This window comes from Gordionus sp. m RMFG-2023, chromosome 1, assembly GCF_954871325.1.
Source record: "Gordionus sp. m RMFG-2023 chromosome 1, tfGorSpeb1-WG-v2, whole genome shotgun sequence".
Lineage (NCBI taxonomy): Eukaryota > Metazoa > Nematomorpha > Gordioida > Chordodea > Parachordodidae > Gordionus > Gordionus sp. m RMFG-2023.
The window spans coordinates 24,638,849-24,666,452 of record NC_088775.1 but is presented as its reverse complement, the minus strand read 5'-3'; the positions used below and the strand labels follow the sequence as shown (position 1 = coordinate 24,666,452).

The 27,604-nt window shown below is 28.2% G+C and overlaps 1 protein-coding gene across 2 annotated transcripts; it reads right to left on the bottom strand.

The window, feature by feature from the left end:
• Positions 1 to 130: 130 nt before the first annotated feature.
• Positions 131 to 27,291, bottom strand: LOC135922045 (uncharacterized). 2 transcript variants are annotated; one of them, XM_065456457.1, is made up of 10 exons: positions 27,150 to 27,291; positions 26,892 to 27,032; positions 26,383 to 26,520; positions 18,416 to 18,695; positions 17,802 to 17,881; positions 14,051 to 14,221; positions 13,101 to 13,253; positions 11,396 to 11,763; positions 5,152 to 5,245; positions 131 to 764 (listed from the first exon to the last, which is right to left on the bottom strand). In XM_065456457.1, the coding sequence occupies exons 1-10, from the start codon at positions 27,256 to 27,258 to the stop codon at positions 142 to 144; spliced, it is 2,157 nt and encodes a 718-aa protein (XP_065312529.1). In that variant the 5' UTR covers positions 27,259 to 27,291; the 3' UTR covers positions 131 to 141. The 2 variants fall into 2 exon arrangements, with proteins under 2 accessions (XP_065312529.1, XP_065312530.1); XM_065456458.1 differs by lacking the exons at positions 17,802 to 17,881; positions 18,416 to 18,695.
• Positions 27,292 to 27,604: the final 313 nt, after the last annotated feature.

Here is a 27,604-nt window from a genome sequence, read left to right as displayed (position 1 = left end):
GAACAAGTGTAATATCATAAAAATTCTTTCACAACTTTAATTATTTTATAAAAATAAATAAAATAATTTAAGAAACATAATAATATAATAATATTCCACATATATGACAGCACATCTTATTGGAAATTTTTGTTTATCCGTTCATCCCTTAAGCACAATGGGTTGCTGCCGTTTTGGATGATCAGAGTTTTTGTCCTTTAGGTGGAATATGAAGGGAAGCAAAAATTGGAGCGGATCCATCGTGGCTTTAATTCCGGTTTTATATCTGTTTTTGGTGGCTAGTCTGAATAGAGCGTCATTCACATATTCATCTCCTGCCGAATTCACTTGATCTTCATCATCACCCTTTTTATTCGAGTTTCTAGAAGGGCCAAGTTTTTGTCCTAATTCGTTATATTCTCCGTTTTCAGATTTAAGCCTTATTTCATTAGCCTTTATTTGCAATGATATCGGTAAATGTTGCCCTTTGTAGGCCTCTATAAGTTGCGCAGGATTAGACGGATACTCAACTGTAGAGTATCTGGGAGGTAAGTTGTACGAATTGTAGACCGTCGGGTAAGAGCCTATTGGTTGGATTTGATTGCCGGAATGAGCACCTCCCACTATGGATCCAGTCCCAATAGATAAAGATGATAAAGGCGGATTATTGAATGATATGAGAGGGTTTTTCTGAATCATCCTGTTATCGCCACCATGGGAGGGACTTCCCACATTTTGATAAGGATCATAATAAGGGTTGAAGTATGGATTATTCGGATCCGAACCTATCATATTTCACAAATTATTAATTCTATTAGATTTTTTTTAAATATTATATATGGTAAAAGGATGGGTAGGTCGGTCTCACCACAAAACCGACTAACAATTTTCAAAATATGTTTTTTTTTCTTCATAGTATATTAATAATATATTTTCTATTAATCTAATCTCGTAATATCGATAAAAATGCCTCATTTTCATTATTTAAAATTCCATTAAATCCTTATTCTAAGCTCCTTCAACATCTCTTTCCACTCTATGTTATTCTTTCAATCTCTTTTATCTAATTTATACTCCTTTATATTGGCTCTAAATTTATGGCCCCATTGAAGTTTTGGCCTTCCTCTTTTACGTTTGCCCATCACTTCCAAACTCTGAACCATATTTCCTATGTAGTTCATAGGCCTTCTCATTGTGTGCCCATACCACCTAAGTCTGTTTACCACTAACTTAGCCTTAATGGGCACTACCATTAAACTACTTAGTATTCTTGTACTGCGCACTTTATCCTTTCTTGTTATCCTAGCAATCATCCTCAGCATTGTAGACTTCTCTCGTCTGATTCTTTGGTTGCCAAATTTCCGAACTATTTAGAATAGTTGGGTGTACTATGGAACTGTAAATTTTTCCCTTTAATTTGTGTGGGATTCTTTTGTCAAATAGCACTCCAGATAAAGATCTCCAATTTAACCACCCTTGATTAATTTTACTCTTTATCTCTTGGTGAGGTCCAAATATTTACAGCTTTCAATTGCCGATATCTTCCATTCATTTATATCAATACTCTCTGTTTCATCTCCTATCACCATATACTCCGTCTTTTCTCTATTTACTTTTAGTCCATGCTTTTCTAGGATATTTATCCAACTCACTTATCTTTCTTTCATTTCATCGTTGGATTCGGCAAGTATCACAATATCATCTGCAAATATTCCACGGGACTGTTTAAGGTATAGACTGTGCTAATACATCTATTACTGTAATGAAGAGAAGTGGGCTGAGAGCCGACCCTTGATGAACTCCTTCGGCTGACCATTGTTGTATGGCCCATATATATATCCTGTATTATTCTTATATATTTTTCGGGAACCTTTTTGTGGCGTAGCGCCCACCAAATAAGTTTTCTTGGGATTCTATCGAAGGCCTTTTCTAGATCGAGAAAGACCATGTGTAGCTTTTTGTTTTTTTCCCTGTATTTTTCACTCATTTGCCTAATTGCGTGGTTAGCATCATTTGTTGATCTTCCAGGCATAAAGCCAAACTGAGTCTCTCCTATTTCGATTATGTCTCTTAATCTTTTTTCTAGTATAGTTTTAGACAGTGTGACATTAGTTTTATGCCCCTGTAATTTTGACAATTGTGTGGATCCCCTGTATTTTTGAAGATAGGAACTAGATAGCTCTCCTCCATTTTTGGGGAACCTCTTCATTTCCAAATATTTTATTGTATAGATTTGTGAGGAAATGTATTCCATCATTAGTGCTTTAAGGCTTTCTATTGGAATATCATCTGGACCCCTAGCTTTGTTGTTTTTCATATGCTTGAGGCATGTGATTATTTCTTGTTCTGTTATTGGTTGTACAAGGTTTTGACATGGGAAGTGTTCATCTAGATGTAGATGTGGGGATTAAAGTTGAGAAGCTCCTGAAAATATTCCTTCCATCTATTCATTATTTCTTTTTCCTTTATTAACAATTTCCCATCTTTATTTTTGATTACTTTCGGAGCTCCGTTTATATCCCTAGAGTTCTTTTCTCGCTGTTTGGCTAATCTGTATATTTTATTTTGCCCTTCCTTGGTATGTAGATCTTCGTACATGTCATCGTATGTCATAGATTTGACCCTAGCCACCGCCTTTGTAGCTATTCTCTTGGATTTTTTGTAATTAGTCTTGTCATCTGGGTTTTTAGATTTGTACCACATATAAAGCTTTTTCTCATTTATAGTGGTTTATACCTCTTCATTCTACCACCATAGTTCTTTGTATGATTTGTTGCCTCCCCTTGTCAAGCCTAGTGTCGACTTGGCAGTGTCTATTAATCTGGATGAAAGGTCTGTCCACATTTTTTTCACTGACTTGTGAGGAATCTATTGTTTTAATGTTTGGATTGATTGCAAAGACATCTGTCATTGTTTTTTTATATTTACGCCATTTGATGCATGGTTCCAGTTTTATCTTGTTTTGAGTGGATTTATTTGTGAGGTGTGAATCCATTACTAGTAACTTGTGTTTCACGGCGATATCTTCTCTTGGGATTTGCAGTCTATTACATTCATCTTTTAATCTTCTGCGAGGGATTAGCATGTAATCTATCTGTGTTTCCTTGTACCACTTTCATGACTGTCTTTTTCTATATAGTAGGTGTTGGTTAAGGCAAGGTTGAAGACTTGCGCAAATTTCAGTAAATGCTCTTCTTCATTATATCTTTCTCCATATCCAAAACCATCATGATCTCTTGCTTTCCTCACATGCGCATTTAAGTCACCACCAATTATGACTAGGTCATCCTTAGGGATTTCCATTATAGCTTCATCAAGGATAGCTTTAAAGTCATCTTTCTCTTCTTCCTTGCAACCCGTTTGAGGAGCATATACTGAAAGGATGTGTAGTATTGATTGACCAATGCAGAGTTTTATCTTCATTAATCTATCAGAGATCCTGTTGACTTCTACTACTGAGGAGGTTAGATCTTGACTGAGGATGATGCCGACACCGTTCCCATTGCTAACAATTCCATTATAGTACAATTTATACCCATCTCCAATCATTAAAGTCTTCTGACCTTTCCATTTCGTCTTTTGTATGCCCGCTATATCAACCTCTTGTTCAACATTAATGCCAATTCTCTCGTCTTACCTTTAAGCGTCCCAATATTCAAACTTGCTAAAATTGTCTTCATTGCTTTGACCTTTACTTTACTTTTCATAGGATGGAGGTCTACACCCTGCGCGTCGCTTGGAAGGAACGCCCTAGCTTTCATATTCATATTTTCATTTGTTTCCTTTATTTTTGTTTATTGGACAGGTATCCTTAGCACCCGGCTTTCCAGGCCTGTCGGTGACCGGAATGTCATCTCTAAGCTCCGAAATTCATCTTAGTCATCGAAGTAAAACTATGCTCCTTACCAGGATTGAACCTGCCTCCTCTTCGTCCTTCTATTTCCAAGCATACATCTAACCCATTAGGCCACCCCGGCGATACAAAAATATAAATATAGTCCACAATATATTTTAATATTTCTGTTTATTGGATGTCTATTCATGTTATGAATGATAATTTTATAGCTTGTTTGTTATGCTATTAAATCTGAATTTATCATTAATATTAAAACTTCTAAAAAATTTTTTAAATGTTATAGAAGGTTTTGCACTGAGACGTATGGCATGCTACATACAAAATATATCTAACTCTATCAACAATTTTAAAAATATATCTATACTACGGCAAAAAAAATCTAACTACAACTGATGTTACATATTTTATAAAAGTTATTTTATTTTTTTAAATCACATGATTTATTTTATAAAACAAAAGCATCAATACCAATTATAATTCAAAATACCAATGAATTTTTGAATTTAAAATGTTATGATTTCAATATATAAAATAATAATCAATATATTAATTAAAGATAAGGAACTTTACTAATAAAAGGTAATCTAAGGCTTTATAGCAAATATAACTAATATATAGATATAAGTTCTAAAATCTTTATAGCTTAGGTATTGTAATCATAGTAGATTTGTCATATAGATATTTCCTATTATTGAATGTATTACTTAAAAAAAATCTAAATTTTACTTAAATTTTTTAAGGCCTGGCCTGATGAGAAATTTTGAAAAATATTAGTTAAATAACAGGATATATTAAAATGGGTTAATAGTTGATTTTGGATTTCATGATTAAGTTATAATAATTAATTAGAAAGTTTACACATTAGGGAATTATTTTCAATAAATTATTTTGTCTTCCTCTTTTTGAATTAAATTTTTAATCACATATATGATAAATAATTAGCTTCAATAGATTCTAAAATATCATAAAAAGTCTATATCTCGGCTCAGTCGTGACCGAGTGGTTAGGAGCCTTTTGATCTCATATATCTTTCAGGAGAATAAAGGTAAATTTTTAAGGGAGTAAGTAGTAAACATATTTTAGGGAATGGTTAGTAGAGAAGTAAATCGGTGTATTTCCTTAAAAAAATTTTAATGAAGACGATGTTTCCGCTCCTGGAAAAAGTTTTGGGATCACATTTTATATTTCATCCAAGAACTATCGGTTTAAAAAATTCGTGGAATCGGGAATATTTCACCCATAATATATAATTAAAAGATATTTTGGATATAGGCAACTCTTTTAAAAATTAATTAAATTCTAATTTTTGAATATACCATCTAATTCGGTGTTTGAATTCAACATATTTTGAGAATCGGGAGATCCTAAAATGGTCTTGGTTTCTGAAACTCTTATAAGGGGCTCTTCATTCTTTGGGAAATGATTAATAAAATTAATATAAAATTTATTGAGTAATAGAATGTGAATAGATTTCGTATACTGGTAAATACCTATTAATTTATGATTTCAACATCAAATTGGCTTAATTTAATGATGCGAAGAAAAAATATAATTGTTTTAAATAAATAAAAGAAAATATAATTTAAATATATTATCGCCAAATAAGATAATTTGTAATATAATCTCTATGCCTAGAAAGGGAGAGAAATATATTTTGTTTTCTCACTATCCCTTATCTTCACAGTTATGTTATCTAAAATAAAAAATTTTAAATAGTGAATTCAATCAATTTTTAAATTTATATATATTCCCTCGATATGGGATTGATATAACGTCATTTTATATTATTTTTAATTATCAAATTAAATGAATAATATAATTTTATGTTTTGCCGCTTAAATATGTTCTCTATCTGAAGGTTTTTAGAGATACAGGAAAAAAATTTCAATTTTTTTTTCTGGGGGGAGGGGGTGGGGAAGGAAAGTTATTTTTATATTTTTTTAAAAAATTAATAGGTGAATTTTTTTTTCCTCTTCCGCATTTCCTATCCTAGCTTTTTAAAGTAATTTAGAATTAATGTTCAGAAACCTCCGATTCTCAACAACGATTTGTTTATCTTACATTTCTCTCTTTTAAGCTTAAATCAGATCCAATAGATTTTGCGGTAAAAAATAAGTGTTATAAATAGAAATTTTATTAAATTCTCATTGATAAAATAATTTCCTTAAAAAAAATTCCAGAAAACTCTTATAAATTATTTTTAATCATAAGAAATTTTATTTGAAAAAATAAAAGATGTAAATAAAAAATTAATTAATTATATTGAATACTTCTAATTTGAATGGTGGAAATAATTTTTTTTATATTATTTCGAAAATTACCCTCCGTCCTCTGCAGGAACAAAAATGGTAGGGAATTTATTTTCTGGGAATTATCTTCCTCTTTCCAAAATTTTGGTAGGGTATCGATTTATGAATATAAATGTTGTTGAATCAACACATTTCAAGAAATATGTGTGCCCAAGATATAAGTCTTCACTTAAGTCCCTCTTAATGATGGTTATTTTTATGCCTAATATTTTTAAAAAAGTCCTGTGGCAGAAACAACCTGTAGAATTTGAATATTATCTAAGGCAGTTTGTTTATTTCCATTTGATATCTAGGCGATGATGGCTGATGTATTGTAAAAAATATATATTAGCCTATGAACCGAATTTGTAATTTTACTTAACTCCAACTTATTAAGGCCTTGAAAATTATGACTTGAAGAATCGGGCTTTGATTTATTGTCTCCTTCGACAAAATTTATATGATTTAATACTTTCATCTATTTTTTTAAAATTTCCTCATTATTTTGAAAAGGTTTATACGGTTACTGTATTGTACAGGCGCCTTGCCCCCCCCCCCCGTTACAAATTTTTTAGAGAAGATATAAAAGGCTTTCATTAATTGTGAATTACGAAGTATTCTATTTCAAATAGGTTATAATTTTAAATTTTAGCAAAAAGTTAAAATTCCTATAGATATTTTTTCCTTGATCCCAAGAAAATTTAAAGTTTTCTTACATTTTAAATCTCAAATATTAATAGTTACAAGATAATTTTATCAACCAAAATTTTTTTTATCTCTACTAGGTAAAATTGCGTGTATGAAATGTTCATATATCTAAAGAGATATAATTTGCTGAATAAATTATATCTGACACTTATTGTGCTACAAAAAGAAAGAAACTCCATGCCCGACAAGATGGCTTGTGACATCAAGCTACTACAACATTTTTGAATTTAGAAGAATTTATTTTGAATGCCCTTAAAACATTAGAATGGCCTGAATCAGATATTTCATCTGATGCAGATATATTATTGGGTTTCAATACGAGAGCCGATTTTTTTTTGCATTGGAATGAATTAATAAATTATTTTGTTACACCATAATTTTATGAAATATTTTTCAAAAAATGACATAGATTTAGCTGAAGCTACGAGCATCTTAAAAAACTAAGAGACAATATAGACCATTTCAAGAGATTTATGTGATTGTTGAGGGTGAAATTTATGATTTTGAAATTCGCAAGTCTAGACTTGCATATAGACTAACACATGGTTTCATTAATAACGTGAATTCAATTGAGAATTACTATAATATAATCGTTTTTATTCCACATTTGGATACATTTTTAACTGAAATTAATGAACAATTTGTAATACATCTCATGATCTATTCAATTTACAAATACTTATACCTATTAATCCTTCAGAAGTATATATTAAATCTTGATATTGAAAAAATTAAATATTTAGTTAAATTTTATTCAGAGGATATAAATATATCTGAGCGCCAATTAATTTTAGAATTTAAATCTTGGTATGAAAAATTAATTTTAGCATATAATCCTCCAAGAAACGCAATGAAAGCTTTGCTTACTTTAAAATATATTAGTTTTTTTTCCTAATACATTAAAATTACTGTATATTTAGATAACAATACTAATTAGTACAAGCACAAATGAGGATCATTTCTTCATTGTGGAAAATCTCAAAAGTATGACCTTTATAACCGTTTGAATAGACTAGCTTTACTTAACATCGATATTTAATCCTCACTCAGAACAAATTATTGAAAAATTGTCGTAATAACAAAAAAGGTAGATATTTTGATTAACTTTTTAAATAATCGTATAATATTTAATTCTATAAACAAATATTTATTATTCGATTAAAGGATATAATGAAAAATAGAATAGGCATATAATGTTTAAACAAATCTATCGTTTATTTATAAAATATATATTACGTAAAAAAAAATTAATAAATTAAAAGAAAAATTTTTAATTAACTGCCTAATTTGAATTTTTATATAATGTTTACTATAAATAATATATTATCAAATTCTGCCAATTCTAACTAAAATGCAAACTCCCAATCCTCGTCTACTATTTCAAGACCGAGAAAATATACAAATATTGAAATAAAGAAAAATCGACATAGTTAGTAAAATGTTGTCTCTACCGGAAAAACCACAAATGAACTTTATAAAATTATAGAGGGAGTTATAATGGTGCGCCACCTGATGCAATTATTGTAATGGATAATGCATCTATTCATATATCACATTTAATCGATGCCTACAAAGATAGGATTGAATTCCCACCATATTCACCCCAGCTTAATCCCATAAAAAATTTTTTTTTGGCATCTCAAAAATAAATCTCGGGCAATCACTTTTCGACCTAACGAGATGAAATTATCAATATTATTGAACCCTTTCCTTGATTCAAAACATATGATTTTACTAACCTGAACGTATGCAGTAATATATGGAGTTGGGTTATCGCGGTCAGCTGATTAATTAGATAATCCCTAATAATTTTAATTTTTAACGCTTTGTATTCTAAAAAGGTATCATTTTTGTTCGAAGTCGAGAACATATAAAATGATTTTATAATGTTTAGATTTTATACATGATTTATTTATATGCCTATTATTATCGAAATTATTATAAAATAGAATATATATATATATCATATTTTTTACGAAATAAAATGATTTAAATTTAAAGAAAAGAAATCCTAAAAAAATATTAATATTTAAAATTTATGAAAGATTTTTTGTTCACAAAAAATCTCAAAAGAGTTTTTACAAAAAATATTTGGAGTTTTAAAAAGTTAAATATTTTATGTAAAATACTTCATATTTTCATTATATTCTTTAATCGAATAATAAATATGCGTTGTTTCCATTTATTTGTTTTTAATTATATAACATATTCACTGCAAAATAAATTTAAAATTGATTAGTTTAGTTCTAATAAATTTTTAATCTTCCAAAACAAATTATTTCAATATAGAAGTAGGGGAGACCGGGAATATAATGAACCCGGGGTTATAGCGAGGCGGCTTTAATTTCTAGAGTATTAAACTGTAAGGGATAACTTTCTTACCAAAACTATATAATTATATAATGCATATGCGGCTATAATTTTTATTTCCATCGGACAGCTTGAAGAGTTTTTATAATGCATTATATTATATGATTCATACCTGCAAAAGTAACTTTTTAAACCTTAACTATTTTTTTTATAAATAAAGATTAATATACATTTTTACCACCCAAAAATCATCTTATATAAAAGAAAAAATTCTATTTTATAGAATATATACACCTCAAAATATGATCTTAATCAAAGTGGTGGCATTGGGGCTATTTTTATGAGGTTAGAACGAGCCTTTTTCACCATTTTTTTTTAAATTTTAACATGGAAAAAAAGACCATTGCGATAGCAAATAAAAGAAATAAATCAAAAAATGTTATAACAATTGTTTAGTGTGCAAAAATAATTATTACAAGCATCATAACAATTAAGACTGGTTTCAATGTCGTAAATGTAGTTGTAGTTATTGATCACATGGAAGATGTTGCAATTTTAATCCTTATTTTATTTGCAAAGATGAATAATTTTCTCATTTCTTTGTTTATAAATGATTTTATAAATTAGTTTTATGCTTTAAATCATTGAATGTTTTTATAAAAAAAATATAACTTTTATGTGAAAAATGCAGAGCTTATAATAGCCCCGAGCAAAAGCCCGTTTGTCCTCGGGTAGGGTTCACTCCTAAAAAAAATCCAGAAAAAATAAAATATTGATAAAAATACGAGCAAAAGCCCGTTTGTCCTCGGGTAGGGTTCACTCCTAAAAAAATCCAGAAAAAATAAAATATTGATAAAAATATTAGATAAGTATTTTTGAAATTTAAACCTACTATAAAACTAATAGAGCTGAACAAAATTTGTTAAAAATGATAAAGTACTTTTAATTTTATTAAAGTTTGCTTTTTAGGGTTCGCCATAACCCCGGTCTCCCCTATTAACCTTCCGTTTAGAAACAGGGATCTAGTGCTGTACTATATATCTTTGATCAGAGATGAGGGGCTTTTTAAAAAACCTTGCCGGACACGGGCTGGGTTTAAGCAAAAACTCAAGTAAGGCTTGGACGAAAAATAATTGAATATTCAAAACTCTAATTATATATTGTAGCAGTGGGAATGAAATATGGAAATCTAATAAACTTGAGGTTAAGTTAAATCACTGGTTCCTTGATAGGATATAGGTAATCAGTGAGTTTTTGATAGTGTGGTTGAGAATATTTTGATCATTATTAAATTTATATTTGTGAGAACATTTCTTGTAGATTACGTTAATATTAATATTCACAAGTTATTTGTGAGTGTATTTTTTAAATATCTATTTCTTATATATAGTATAATACTAGAGACTCATGGAAATATTTTATCGGGCTTCTTTCAGACCTGGCTCGATTATCTTTACCCAGCCTGGCCCATAAAATAATTTTACTTAAGTTTTTTTTTGCCCGGCTATAATTTTTCGTCATAAAAATTATATGCATTATCAGCTTAAAAAAAAATTAAAACTCCGGCCCATCTCGTTTATACAATTTGTCAGGCTCACGGGCCGAATTTCGATCTAGGATGTGTGCTCGTCTCTTGTACATAATTTAATTTTACAATATTTTGTTAAATTTAACATTGTAATGGAAATACATTTTGTACTAACCATATAATATTTAATCCAAGAAAATAATTATAGAATACCATTTCTAAATGTTCAAAATTTTCATTTTTAATTATTGCTTGATAAAAAGATTTAGATAGAAAATCTAAGCTAATATTTAAATTAATGAAAATCAACTGAATGGCGATCATACCTTTATAAATAGATTTTAAGATTAAATTATAAATTATATCTTTTAATTTATTTACGACTAAAAAAATTAGGGTGATTTTTTCCGAAAATTTTTTTTATCATGTTTTAGTCATATAATTCTATTGTAGTATTGGCTTGTTTAATTTTTTTTAGAATAATTAGTTTTGAAAACTAATATCTAAAAATGAGGATAAAGCAGGTCCCTGTAACTTGGGGGAGGGTGCGAAAGTTGTGGCACAAAATGGGGGGGGGGGGAGGGAGTTAGCTCAGGTGGCCCAATACAATATCCATTTTATTATCGAATTTTTATATTTTTATCAAGTAGATTTTTACAGAATCCTGGCTACCTCCTATGGGTAGACCTTTCTAATATTGAAACTACAATCTATGCAATATATTACTTGATAATTATTGAAATAGCCGGGTCTGGCTCCTATGAAATTTCCATTCATTCCGCTATAGTCCCCCCCGATCACATTGGGTGTATTAATATACTTGTTTTCAATATCTGTTTTTCCCCCTAAATTCGAAAATAGGGCCGAAATCCATTCTGGTTGCAAGTCAGTACTCAACTTCCTCTGTTCGATTTCATATCTGGAAATCCCATTAACCACGGCAGCTTGATCTCCAGGCACGTAAATAGAACCATCATCGTTAAGCTTTCCACTTCTATGGAGTTCCTCATTTTGAGATTTGAGCCTTGAGGCCATATCGGCAGCTAATAAATAAGCCGTTTGATCAAAACTTCTCTGTGGAACAGGCTTTATATCTTTTTATTTTCGATTTTTAAGAAATATCTTACAATATTAAAGTGTTGAAAATATGATGATACTTAATAAGAGATTTTGAGCTACACTTATTTTATATTAATTTTAATTATTTAGAAATTTACAGAGTATTTACACTATACATGCAGTAATTGGTTCCGTCAAAACTATGTCTTCAAAAATTATGAATCATACGTTAGTTTTTAATACCTGCTAAAAGCTGGGTCTATGAAATGGTGTAGCCCCTACGACTCTGTTTTGTTATTATGTAATACTACTATTTATAATGCTTCAACAGTTAAAAAAAACGCGTTCATGAACTAAATGGTTATTTTGGAAAAAATAATGAACGGCGTTCCTTATATTTTTGAACTTTGAAGTGAACGCGTTCCTTTTATTGATGAAGCGTTGGTTTTTTACGTTCTTTCCTTTTTAGAAAATCTTTTTATTTTTATTCATTTGAAAATAAAAAATATTAATCCGAATTTTTTCAGTATTACATATATTTTAAAATTTATTAAATTTTGTATGTCAAATTTTTTATATATTAAAAAAATTAATAATAAAATGTTTTTTTATTCACTTAAAATTATTAATCTTAAACATGGCTAATATATTGTGTTAAAAAATATATGGTATTTATTTATAAATGAAATTTAATTTTTTTAAATATAATTTGAAAGAACGCGAACACATTCATGAACGTGAACGCGTTCCTTTTAAGGTGAACATTGAACGTACGTGTTCAATTTTTGTCAATAAATATTGAACACGAATGTGTTTGATTTTTTGTTATAGCACTAAACTTATTTATAATTTTTATACACATGATCTTTCTTAATTTATGTGTAGGAACACTGGAATAATCTTTATAATAATATCAAAAGTAGATGTGCTGCAGAATAGAGTACCCATCCTAAAAATTTCAGGGATTTTGCTAAATCTTTGATGGTTATGACAAAAATGGGAGAAATTTATAGGGTAGATAACTCTCTACATCCTGGATCTATTTTAACAGATTTTCAAACTTATAAATAGTCCTTATAAATGGTATAATGTAAGTTGTTGTTACAATAAAACTCATGACATACTACTTGATATTCAGATAAACCCACTTCAATAGAACACTTTTTTTTCATTAGAAATAAAATAATATTGCTAAATGCGATGACATTTTAAAGCATTTACATGTTTAATTGTAAGTAAATAAATTGACAATACTTCTGATATTTATGAAATTGGCGTTCTTGCTCCTATCCAATCCCCCTCTACCCATCCCCTAAACTAAATTGTCCTTGTTGCTGATTACGTTGAACTTTATCATTAAAATATCTGTTACCCATTGATTGGCCCCCAAATAAGCCTGTCATCATTATGGGATTAGAGGCTGATTGAGCTCCATTTTCAACTTGCACTTTCATTTCATTTTTTCTACTTCTACCGCTATAATCTAGGTTTCGCCTGACTACTCCTTTTCTCGCATTATTTGAATCTGTGTTTAGAAAATAATTAACACCTTTTGTCTAATATAAAGTATACATGGGAATTACAGTTGAAAATATGATTATCTTCATTTCAATTGACTTTTTTTAAAGATATTAAATTTGTTTAGATGTTTAATATATAGAATTAGTTTTTGCTATAAAGGAAGATAGCTTATTCATATAATTGATCAAATTTTTAATGTCATAAAATTTTAATTATATATCTATCTAAGAATAATTAAATAATATCGAAAATTTACCTATTTTTAATTTTTTGATTATCGATTTATACCAACTTCTTTAAACAACGTTCAAATTTACTATTTTTTTTAAAAAAGTGAAACTAGTCGGTACCCATATCTATCTAGTAATCCTTATCTTCACCTCCTTTTTAAAATATCTGCCAAGCGAAAAAAATATCTTGCAATTTTATACATATGTAATTTTTTTTTTATGAGAAATTTTTTTTTAAATGAAAATTATAAAAAGCATGCTTATACGCTCAAAAACTTAACAGAATGTAATCCAACTTTTACATTATTTAGGGCTATATAAAATCAACTATTAACATTATTTGCCAAAGATGTGAGGGGGGAGGGGACATTCGAAAGAAACAATGCCATTAAAACTTATTATACCCTGATTCCAAATCTGATATTTTTTTAAACTTTATGGTATATATAATATGCCAATGTCCAACTCAATTGATTTTAATATGTTAATTGCAAGATCAGACCTGATAAATTAAAACCATAAAAAAGAATTACAATATAGAACATATTTTTGATATTAAATTAGTTCTTACATTGATCATTATTTTCCTTTCTTTCCACTTCGTTATCATAATACAATCCTTCCATTAATGGCATGCCACGTGCCCCACTCGAAAATTTTACTAGACTCCCCAAACCTCCACTTCTCATAAAACCTCTAGCTGGTGAATCTCTGTTACCGGATACCATAAAATTTCCTATTCCTAAATATATATTTTTTTAAATATGTAAGATTTAAATAGGCTACTATTTATCTCTCAAAATATAAAACTGAAATATTCAAAAAATTATATATATTTAAAAGCCAGAAGTAAATATTTGAAATAATATTGATGATTAGATAATAAACTGAATTGCCCAGGAATAAATAAACATTCAGATATAAAATTACAACTTAGTGACTTAATTAAAAAATATTAGTATTATTAATTTTAAGAATTTGTGGATCATAAATTTTCAAAGAATACGTTGCTCTCTTCTAAATAAACTTTATATTTATAATTCTGACCTTAAGACATAAATTCAGAGTGTTTCAGTTTATCTGAGCGAAATAATATGTAAGTTTTTTTAAATATATAGTTTTATTAAAAGAGAAGTCTATCCCTTAATATACATTCCATACGATCAAAATTGTAAGGGCTTTACGTGAACATTTTTTTTAGAAGAAATGCGCAATCAAAAGTGTAATCTGCAAAGTTGTTTAACTGATAGGGTACAATAAAATAACTATTAATAAAAAAATTTTTTTTATAATTTTATATAAAGATTTATTAGAATCTATTTAGATAAAATTTTCTTTAAAAATATCAGAAATCAATAGCAAACTATGGTCAAACTAATTAAATTTGTAAATCCCGGCAGTGGCGTCACTAGGGAGTGCCGCACAGGGGCTCGAGCCCCCTGAAAAATTTGAATAACACCCTGTTGCAAAAAATTTTTTTAATGGCTCCTTAATATCCCCTTGAACAAAAATAAATTGTTTGATTGCCCTCTGAATGATTTCTTTTATTATTCTATCACGTAATATATAGATTTAATTTTTTTTATTAAAAATTAATAACTATCTAAATTTTTATTAAATGAATACTATTTGAATTATTAGGTTAGATTATATAAATTATATTTTCACTATGTAAGCTTAAAATCAAATTCTGTATTAAAAATAGAATATCAATATCACTCATTAAATATTAATTTAGCATTAACAGTTGAAGCTTAATTGACTTTTATTATTTATATTATTATATAACCCTAATTAAATAAATATAATCATTTATTAATTTAAAATTAACAAATTCAATATTGTAATTAGCCGAGTTCAAAATCGCTAATCAACACTATATTATTCATTTTTAAATTTAAATAGCATGCCTCTTCCTAAAAATATTTTCAAGATCCAAATAAGTATAATTGGAGATTTCTTTATAAAAAAAGTAGACATATAGTTTATAATCCCCTATTTTAATTGATTATAAAATTAGGTAAAATGCCACTTTTACAGACGTATTTGACAGTTATATAATATACTACAGTTAATATTTGAATAAATTTTACTAATAAATACTTTTGTTATTAAATATAAGTAACAATTTGCATTCAATTCTTTAACGCCATCCAGTGTCTACATGACAGGATTTTCACTGGATGCAAACCCCCTTCAAAAACCTTTGCCTACCCCCCTAAAAAATTCCGGCCGCCTATTATTTTCACCTATTAATTTATTAATACTCTTTTCAAAGAATTTATAAAGGATAACTTAAATTAATCTATCTCTACTACCAACTATCGATATTTTGTGAATATAAAGAATGAAAATAAATTCAATTAAAACCTCCATTATTTAAATGAATTAATTATTATGGCATTATAAGCTTGCTGAAATATCTAAACCTTTTAATTTACATTCAAAAGGATAGTTTATTTGGAAAACAATGTGTATGATTGTTTGCAATATATAGATTTGGTCGATGAATTGTATTATAATAATACTATAATAAAAGTATTAGTTTTTACAGCAATAAATTTTTTCCTATTTCATCTCAAAATTTAATAGATAACCCCCCCCCCCCCTAAAAAAATTTATCCTACCCCCATTAAAACAGCTTCTCTCCCCCCCCCCCACCCCCTTATAAAAATATGATGCAAACTGTTCCTACCCCTCCCTCTCATGTAGACGCTGACGCCATCTATTTATATTTAAAATATTATTAAGAATTAAACATCTCATTATTCATCCCATAAAGGATGTAATAAATTAGATATATTTATTTCTCTTTTTTTATGTGTTTTTAGGGAAAACTATTTTTTTCTTATTTGAAAAACAGTTTCGAGTTAAATTTTTAATACGAGTATATTTTTGCTATTACTACAAACTACTATTATTTTAAGATATAATATATAAACTCGAGGTGGCGCGACAATAATATATAAAATCTTAATTGTTTTCATCATATCACTCTGGTTAAAATGTTTCATTACTAATATGGCATCCTTGCCGTGTAAATAACTTAAGGCTTCAATATATTTATATAATTTCTTCTAAAGATTTTTAGTGTTTTTGTTTTATCAATTTATTTAATATAATAAATTCTGATATGAGTTAACATCGTGAGTGTCATGTCTATGACTGCAAATTAACCAGTATCTATTATTTGTCTGGCAATGTAAGTTAAGATTATTACTACAGCTGCTGAGAGCATATGATTGTATATTTTAGATAAGCAATAATGGTCAACTGTGTAGTCGTTTATATATTTTTAAAAATGGAAGATAATCTTTTAGAAATTTAATATCTCATAATAATTTTCTCCATTACTTATCTTGCTTCTATCATATTATCTAAGGAAGCTCTAACCACCATATAGTTTTATGATTTGGATTGGTCGTAATCTCTTCTTCAAGAATTGTTGATTTGGTTAGGCCTATAAATTTTTCCTTATTAGTCCATTCTATAGAACATTTTCTAAAATGGTAACAGAGAGTTATATTAGTTTCATGACCTTTTGTCAATGCAAGTTGCTAAGAATTATATTATACTATGTGATTTTTAAAAACCATTATCAATTAAGGCATATGGATGAATTAATTAATCTTTTTTAACTGTTGTAATTCTTTAGATGCTAAATTTTTTAAAGCAATTAATAATATATTATACTGTAATAAATTATATTAAAAAAATATTATTTTTAGAAATGTCTTGTATTGTTTTAATTATTTATATTCTAGTTTATTTTGTATGCATAATATAATAAATGGCAAGATATGAAATTCAGAATAATTGTTCAAAGTTAGTTAAAAAATTATAATGTATTAATATAAAACCCGGCCGAAAGCCGGGCAAAAGTGGGCCGAAAGCCGGGCAAAAGTGGGCCGAAGGCACGCACATTAAGGGGTATGGTGGGCTATGTCCCCATAAAATTTTTTTAGTTGAGCCCCCAAGGCTAGCGATGCCCCTGAATCCCGGATAAATAGAAAATAGTAGCTTTATCAGAAAATCTTAATAGATTTTTAATTTCAGTTTTTAATAAGACAAAAATTAAATTTTATTATATTTTTATAATTTTTGAAAACAGAATTTAGAAAAAATATTTGATATTCATATCATTATTAAATTAAAAATTTAACGGTTATTAATTATTAAAATAAATGAAAAAAATTTCTAAATTATAGACTATAATCTTGACTTAATTTCAATCAAACACACTTTAAAATGTACTGGTAAATTTTGTAAAAATAAATATGCGTTTATTCATGTTTGCAATTTAACAATAATTTTTAAATCACCTGCACTCTTGTCATTATTACTGATCGACCTATGTCTATTAAAGCTATTTGAAAGCGAATTAAAATCAGCTATGTCAGATCTAAATAATATATATTTTTGTAAATGTTAAAATATTTTTTATAAGCATTTGAACCTTGTAGTTTTAAATTTAATTAAAATATCTTCATTTTTTGTTTAAATACTATCCTATTATAATTTTACAAGTTTTAAGTTAATCTATTCTTGGTGTCAAAATCCTATCCTATCCTAAACATATTTATTAAAATCATTAAATTTGTTTTAATTTTTTTTGAAAGAAAATATTGCCCTATCGTTTATGTGTTAAAATTCTTAAGGGAACAAAATTTAATAAAATAAGTAAAAAATTAAAAATAGCAATCTTGTAACAAGATTGTAAGATATCTCAAATAAAATAATATTAGATAGAAATAATTTCATAAACCCAACTCAAATTTCATTTTTCAAAAAATAAGGGTAATGTTTCCTTCAATTTTATTTAATTTTTAACATTCATTTATACTACTAATGAAATCCATAGTTTTATTTATTTATAATGAATATGACTTATCATTTAATTAATCCTATTCAAGCAAATTCTTTTTGAAATAAAAACCTTGTTCCAGATATATGAGCTGTAGGTTCTAATGCGCTCTGGGGGAAATTTGGGTTGGTACAGACGGGGCAGCCATTACTTCCCTGGCAACATTTTTGCATTCCCATGCAAGAGAAGTCATGGATACAGGCTCCGGCGCAACTCGGAATGGGTATGGTTATAGCTACTACGGCTATTAAAGGATTTGTAGTAGTAGAATTGAATAATGGGATAGTATAGTTTATGGTGGAGGTAAATTGTTCTTGAAGTGTGACGCTGGGGCAAGTACCAGGCTTTATGGCTTTGAGGTTTATGCAAGATGAGTGTGATAAAAAAAAGATTTTATAGCTAAATTAACTATTATATTTATAATATAAAAATTATCATTCTAATGTAATTTAAATCGAATTGTCTCTTATTTAATTAATATTTTCAAATTTATAAATTTCACAAATTTCAAACATAACAAACATCCAATAATTAACCTACTCTAGATATTCTTATTTGTGGCAATTAATTCTTTAAAGAGTTATTATTAATCAAATGAGGGACACTAATTGATTTTAAAAATCAGTTAAGGTGCGATTATAAAATTAGATAAAAAAAAAGGATTAAAATATTAGATGAGTCACTTAACATCTTTAATAAATAGTAGTAATATATTTATTAGTAAATATTTAAATAAGTGGTGTGACTTTTATTATTTTTATAGGTAAAATAGCGGTTAAACTCCTGATTTGGGATAGATGTCTACATATAGAAATGGCAATGTTCGATTTTTATAAGGATATTCTGGTTGAAAACCTAAAAATTGAACACCTATAAAGTGAATAGTATTATAACAAATGATAAAATATTTTTTTAAATTAAATTTTTATATGAAATATTTTCTGGATATTGTAAATAGTGTTGTTAAACGGCTCGATTTGAGATTATTTTAAAACGGTTTACTTAAGATTTCAGTCAAAAAAAATATTATTAAATCTCGAGATTTCGCTAATAGATGTCCAAATTGTGCCATCTATGACCAAAATTTTTAGGCTTGCGTAATATTTTTTAGATAATATTTTGAGTTAACCGTTTTTAAAAATCGGCTCAAATCGAGTAGTTTAACAACAGTAAGTAAAATGGACTCGAAGAAAGACGAGTTGTGAATGGAGCTGGCTCAATCTAGAGATGCAGGTGCGTACGCAGTGAGAGGGGAGGGGTGTGATTTGCCCCCCACCCCAAGAAAAAAAATGCAGATGCCTGATATATTTTTCAAAAATAATGAAAAATTTAAATAAAATATGAAAAACATTCCTAGCGAATATCAACATCCCAAATAACCCCTTCTCGACAATGTTAGTTCTTCATTTTTACCGGAAATACGAAAACACTTGGAATTTTTATAAAATCTTTTCCAATGTAGAATTTTATGGCTATAATAATATATAACTTGTAACTCTATCTTAGGTATTTTTAAAAAAGACAAGAATTCATAAATTCACACATTGCGCGATCGACTTGAAGATATATATCATTAGATCAGGTTAAGCTTACTCTCTAATTTTGATTTTACTAAAATCTACAACAAAAATAACTAACATGTCTACAAGTTTCTGTTACAATGGTGGCCACGGTATGAGTGAAGAGTCCAAAGTATTCGGTGTAAATAACAAGTGGAAAATAATAAAAGGAGAGATCGATGTTGAACAAAAGGACCTCTGAGATACAAAAAGACGCGATGTTGGAATCTTGACGCAGCCAAGTGAACTGTGTAAAAAATAAGAGGGAAAAATTGTAATTGATATTAACGGAATCAAAAAGGTTTTAAAATAGTATATAGAAAGGTTAATTAATGAAGAGAACAATTTTAACAATGATGTGACATTGTAAAAGTGAGAGGGTTTAAATGTGGAGGTAAATATGAAATTAGGAAAACTTTTAAAGGATTATGAAAGATAAGGCAGGGCCCTACGGTGACTAAAATATCTCATGCATTTGATAGATCCGGGGATTGAGTGGCCCACGAATGTATGCCACTTAATTATTTTTAAAGACTATACCTGCCGACAGGCAAAAAGCGTGATACTGCCAATATGTAAAGAAAAAAGTAATCCTTTAGATTGTGGATCATTCAAAGCAACTAAACATTTGGAAGAGTCAATGATGGTTTTAAGAATAGGCAGGGAGTAGAATATGGGACCAAATAAAATTGAATGGCACATGCAGTTCTATTTTATACCTAGAAAGGTTACTACAAGCACCATTTTTGTTGTGAAGTAAATGCAGGAAATAAGCCAAGAGAGGGAAGTCGGGTTACTATCATTTACAGATCTGGAGAATACTTATGACTGTGTGATACAAGAGATCACAAAGTTGATCCAGAGTAAAGCGTAAACGAAGGGCTAATAACTGCTGTGAATGAATAGCGCGAACGGTGGTTTGAACAAATGATGGGAATAGTGATATGCTTAAGATAAAAGTAGGGGTACATTAGGAATCTGTGGTGAGTTGAAGGTTTAAAAAGATCAAAAAACAGACAATGGGGAAGGGGGGGGAAGGTGGTGTTTCTAGTAACTCCATCAATTATACCTTCATAAATGGGTTCACAATATGTGTAATAGTAGAGATGAAAATTTTCCGAAAAAATTGGTTCAGGGGAAATTTCCCCGAGAAAAGGGAAAAAAAGTGGAAATTGGGAGTAAAGGAAAATTGTGGAAATAAAGGAAAATTGAGGAAAAAAAGGGAAAATTAGGGGAAACCACGGAAAATTAAAAAATAACCATAAAAATACACTTTTAACTTTTTAATTTTTTCTATTGGATAACTTTATTAAATTTGGGGAACTAAGGGAAAATAAAATAATTAAACAATTAAGACAAAAAGACACTGTAAACATTTCATTTGGATAACTTTATTAATAACAAGAAGCATGTATTATAAATTACATTTAAAATTTATGGGATGCTAATGAAATGGTATCAATATTTTCATGGAATGTAAATGAAATATCATCATTTTCACTTTATATTGATAAATCGGAATTTGAACTCTTCTGATGATATCCCGAATACGATGTATTTGTGTGATCTTTTAAATGCATGTTATGCCTGATTTATATTAATTTTTCGACTCTTTCATTCTTATTCTATTTCTCTTTTTTGAATGAATTTTTCCAAATGCTCACCAGACTCTTTCTGACGAGGCACTTGAGGGTGGTATCAAAAGACATCTTACTGCCACTATAAAGGGGTTGATTTGTACACAACCCTTTCTACCATATGAGTGGTTTGGTATGGATTAAGCTCTTCCACATCCCAGCTCCTTTATAGAAACCATGTTTTGAACGATATTCTTCTAAATTTTCATAATGTTTCCAATATCGCAATTAATTTGGCCTGAAATATATTTATTAAATTTAAAGCTACTGTTAATTCGTGGTCTGTTAATTTCACACCATAATATCTAGGATCCAGAAGATTTGTTGCATAATGATATTCTCGGCAACAAAATTTCTTTCGTTTATTAATATGCATCTTAACACTTTTCAAATCATTTTCATTAAAAATAAAAGTTGATGAATTGAGTTTATCTTTTATATCCCAATATTTCTGGTGCGTCAGATAATACCGCTGTATCCGATTCTACAATTATAATTTTGTTATAAATAAATTCCAAAAAGGTCAGTACAGGCTCTAATTTATCCCAGTATCCTTCTTTGTCCGATATAATAAGCCTTCTTTGTTTGTCTATAAATAAACTTGAAATTGCAATTTCTTGAAAAATTTTATAATTTTTCACAATACTTTGCATCATTATAACAAGACCTCTCCATCTTGTCGGACTTGAAATTTTTAAGGAAGATTTATATCCGTTTAATATTTGCCTCTCTTTAAAAGTTGCCAATAAAATACCATTAAATTATATATTTAATTATTTGTTCAGTTATTTTGATGATCTTTTTAATAAAACGTATTTTAGCATAAATCTTTAATATCAGATTTAAGCCATGTGCAGGACACATACAAAGCATTCAATTAAAGACTCACGAGGAAAATAAATATTATTTTAAAATTTATGATATAATAAATTAAATTATAAATCATAATTTTTGAAATAAAATATTATATTCATATTAAGGGAAAATTCGGGAAATTTCGGGAAATTTCCCTACCTTTACATCTCTATGTAGTAGTATAGTAGAAGTGTGCAGATAACCAACATGATGTTATTTATAGAAATAAGTGAAAGGGGTGGGAGATGATGGTAATAAGATTGGTTTTTATATCAGAAATGGACTAAGTTTGAAAAAGTGAGGAAAGTTTTGCTACCAAAGCGTTACATATAGAGCAGAAAGAGGTGCTAACTTGGCAGTTGTGACAAAAAATAAAATATACTTGGAAGAAATTCTGAGATGTGATCCATTTTAACGTATAAAAATGTCTCTCTAGCCTTGATGATAAATGTTTATGCTTGTGCTATATGCGGCAGCGAAACATGGGAAATTTAGGTAATTCTTGAAATGAGGTTAGAAGGTGGCGATGATAATGGCTAGATGGATATGTGTTGTTGAAAGAGAAAGATCAAGAAAAATTCTGAGAGAAAGAGTTGGGACAGAAGAAATAGGTTATGTCGCGAGAATAAATAGATTCAGAGAGGGAACAGGACCAGAAGATCACCAATGACAATCTGGACGAAGGTGTTAACTACATAAAAATTCTAGGTATGGCCGTGCTGATACCGTAAATTTAGAAAGAGGATAGAAGAGAAAATTACCCAGGTAAATGTGGGAAAGGGCCATTAAACGAAAGATTTAAGTTATCTGCTTATTTTTATATATTTTTATAAGATTATTAAAACAAAAAATATAAATATATAAAAAGAGGCTAAAATATGTGACTAATAAAAAGTCCATAAAGGGTTTAGATAAAATCTGGGGTTATACTACATAGAGCTGTAAATTGAAAATAAATGTGAACGTTGCATTAATATGTTCATTTATATTTCAACTATAATTATATAGAAGATTATTAAAGCTTAATAAAGTATATATTTATATATATATACTCATTAAATATTTTAAAAAACTATGATTTATTTATTATTAATTTATTCTATAAAAGATAGACCTGTATTCTGCCGGATACTGAAATATTTTTTAATATATATAATCTCCATAATCATAACACGATCGTTTTCGTATCTCCCTAATGTATTTTAAATTTAAGGAGACTATATAGTGTAATGTTAATTTTTTGCTCTCTACGAGAATCGAATACAAGCCTCCCGTTTCAAAGGCATATGCTTTACCGCATGCAACAACTTGAATATAAATAAATTTAAAATATTAATTATATATTAAAGTTTCAAAGGCGTATGCTTTACGCATGCACCAACTTGAATATAATTAAATTTTAAATATTAAATATTAATTATAGATATTAATTAATATCTGATATTTTTAAAATTCAACCGTTTATTATTATTACCATACTAGCTGATGTGGTGGAAGGGTAATTATTTAGTTTGTATATTAAAATTTAAGAGTAAAAGAGGTAAAATTGTTGCAATGTATACTGTGAGGATGTATTAGAAATATCAAAATTTAAAAATGTGATGGAAATATTATTGGATAAAATTTAAAATAGAGGCGCTTTAAGATTTTTGAATTTTAAATATGGGTTATAGATTGGTCTGAAATTTATTTTGCAGACATAGCCCGGCCTGATCAAAAAACCATGTCCCATGCAACTTTCATAAATTAATTAATAGTTGACATTTTAAAATTTTGCTTGTGTATTGAATACACTGAATACACACATAATATTATACATATTCCTGAATATTTAGGGGTAAATAGAACTTTAAATGCATCAAGTATCAATTCAATAGGAATAAGGTAGAACTTTAAATGGCAAGTACCCATTCAATAGTAATAAGAGATTTATTTAAATACTATTTTAATTCTTGAATTTATGTATAATTTAGGATACAATTATAATGGGGTTTCCGAAAAGATAAGAGAGATATGGAAGGGACAAAGCACACTTTGATAAAACAAAACTCTTATCTAGCAGGAATAAATTTTTAGATTATAAATTACAAATACAAATAAATAACATAAATAAAATTACTAAATATATCATTAACATATTTTATAAAAATAATGGAAAATTTTAGAATAACCCCAAAATAAATATAAATTTTTAAATAAAACCTCATAAGATAGGAAAATTTTGTATATTTACTCATAACTTCATAATTGTAGAATGTATGTTAATGTATGTTATTCATAACTTATTATAACATTTTTGATTAAATATATAACCTTTTTGTTTTACTTATATATAATTTGACTATGATTGAAGTTTACCTCCTATTATTTGATAACTTAGACATATTTTTTATTTTTTGTATTTAATAACAATTTCTTAAATTTAATTTTATATTTTGTAACTAAGTAATAAATCATTTGGTTTGTTTAAAATTTAAATTAGGATATATTTTCAGAATGGTACTTTAATATGTATTCATAAATTTCATATAAATACCAGGAGCTCACCAGTAGAATCATAGGTAAATCAGATATTTACCCTTCATTTGATGATATTTTTGAAATTAGACAGATTTAATTCATATAAACCACTTACATCAGACCTATTTTTCTAGATCAAAATAAATTATTTGGGTTCCTGGGCTTGGGAAATATTTTTCACCATTAATATGAACTTGGACATAGCTTGAGAAACATTTTTCATAATTATTATAGTCTAAGATTCCTGTAAATTTTTTAATTTTAAATATGGGCTAATTGGCCTGAAAATTTCTTTTGAAGACATGGCAAGGCCTGATCAACCAGGGCCCATGCAACTCTCATATTCTGATTGTATTTTTAAATGCATTGTGATTTTTTATATATTTTATTTCAGTCCTCAACTATCAAAATTATTATGGTCTTTTGAGGGTTTGAGAAAACCAAGTGCGAGGACCTGGCTTGGGAAAAATTTTTCAAAATTATTATGAGCTTGGACTCTTGAGAATTTTTTTATTATTAATTATAGGTCAGACATTGGCCTAAAACAAATTTTTTTTGCAGGCCTGGGCTTGACCTGATCAAAAAACCAAGGCCCATTAAAATCTGAATTTTGATTGTATTTTAAAATTCATTATGATTATTTAAATATTTTATTTCAGTTCTTAACTACCAAAATTATTATGATCTTTCATTGGGCTTGGAAGAATTTTTCATAATTAATATGGCTTTGGACTTTGCCTGGGAATTTTTTTTAATATTCAATATTAGGTATAAGTAATCAGTAACATTTAACAAATAATATTGGTATTATCAAGTAAATGCTTTAAATTTATTTTTACTCAGACCATAGCACTTAGTTTTAATGAATTGAACCTGGCCCGAAGGGGGGGGGAGGGGTAAAAAGAATAAAAATTGGATATTATTTTCAAATAACAGGTAACATCTAGCATAAAAGTAAGAAAAAGACTCCAAATGTAATTTATTTTGACACTATTTATATAGGATGACTCGTTCATACCAACCTCTGATCGTATGTTCTCGGCCCTTCTTATTTCTTAAAATTTTAAATAAGGGAATAATACTAAAAAAAGATTTATAAATTTTATTCTCTCTAAAGCCATCATTAATTATTAAAAGTATGTTTTAAATAATATAGCCTTTTAAAATTAGGTAAAATCATATTTTTCCTTACTATTTACATTTAATTGATAAATTAGGTTATTTAGACACCATAGTTTAATATCTAGAAATGGGATGATAGGATACTTTACCAACCCCGGTATTATACTACTTGCAGTAGACCCTGTGAACCACTAAAATATGTATAAACAATCGATTGCTTAGTTTTATCACCAATTTAAGCATCAAATTTAGTAATAATTTTATCATTTTTTATGCCACCGCTAAAAATTCTTAGGTTTTAATTTTTGTTACTTCAAAAAAATTAATTAAAAAAATATCGATTTACCATTGCAACACATATTAACGATTCCGAAGTTGAGGGCTATAGGTATACACCTGAAATTGGATGGACAATCATTGAATGTTCCATTCGTCCTACAAACTCCACGTGATAATGCTAAAGTTTGATCTGGACATAGGTCCTCTATCATTTTTGAAAAATTAAACATGTGTTAAAAATTAATGTTCCCATATTGAAAATTAAAATAACAGCAGGCCTAGTTTTATACATTTTCTTACTCAGAGGTGTTAACTATTTCAGGTTTTATCACTTTTAAAATTTAAACTAACCAGATGGTAAGGTTAGTTTTGATTGTATAACTTAATATTTTTGTATTCTCATATTCTATCATATAAATCATAATTTTAATACCTAAGGTCTCTATATGTTTTTTACAATTCTATTTCTATTGTAATTTAAAAAAATAAATATAGGTTCCCTTTGTTATGCTATATTATTATTCATCTGATTAATCATCATATAGAAGTAAAACCCCATTAAATATTTTCATAAACCTCTTATACAGCACTTTCCGAATTCATCCAAGCCTCTCCGCATATCGCATTCATAATTGATGGGACACATGCCTTCACTGGGCCCGCAAATAACATTCAATAAAGGCTCGCCCCTCTTGCACAAATGTCCTAAATCCTGATCTATAAAAATATTTACTTATATTTTTTCCATTCTAGCCGTATTTTCGTAATTCATTTTTTATTAAATTAAATATTGAAAGATTATAGAAAAAGGGGAGAAAAAAATGAATAACTTACCTATGATTGGTGTAAGTCTAGGTGGAAAATTATCGTTTATCCTAATACGAGGAGGGTACCTCCTAGGTTGTCTTATGGAAGATGTTTCTTTCTGAAACTTCATATTCATAGTTATTTGCTTTTTAAATCTAGACGTAGTAATTTTTTTGGACTCAAATGTCGTTTGCTTCTTTTTAGGGGGCTGAGTTATTGGTTGTTTTTTATTTCCGTCATTTCCACCGTATCCACCACCTCCTTTCATTAAATACATTTTTTTTAAATTACACAGTTTTCCATATTAGCTCAATTAGTGTCCTTTGAAACCTAAAAGTTTTCAATATCTTTTTTTTACACTACGGAATCGATAATGATCAAAAATTGGGTTATAATCAACAAATGAGCGTACTAAAGTCATAAAATTAATAGATTAAGGATTAATAAGTCAAATAAATATAAAATGAGGTACTATTTTTTAT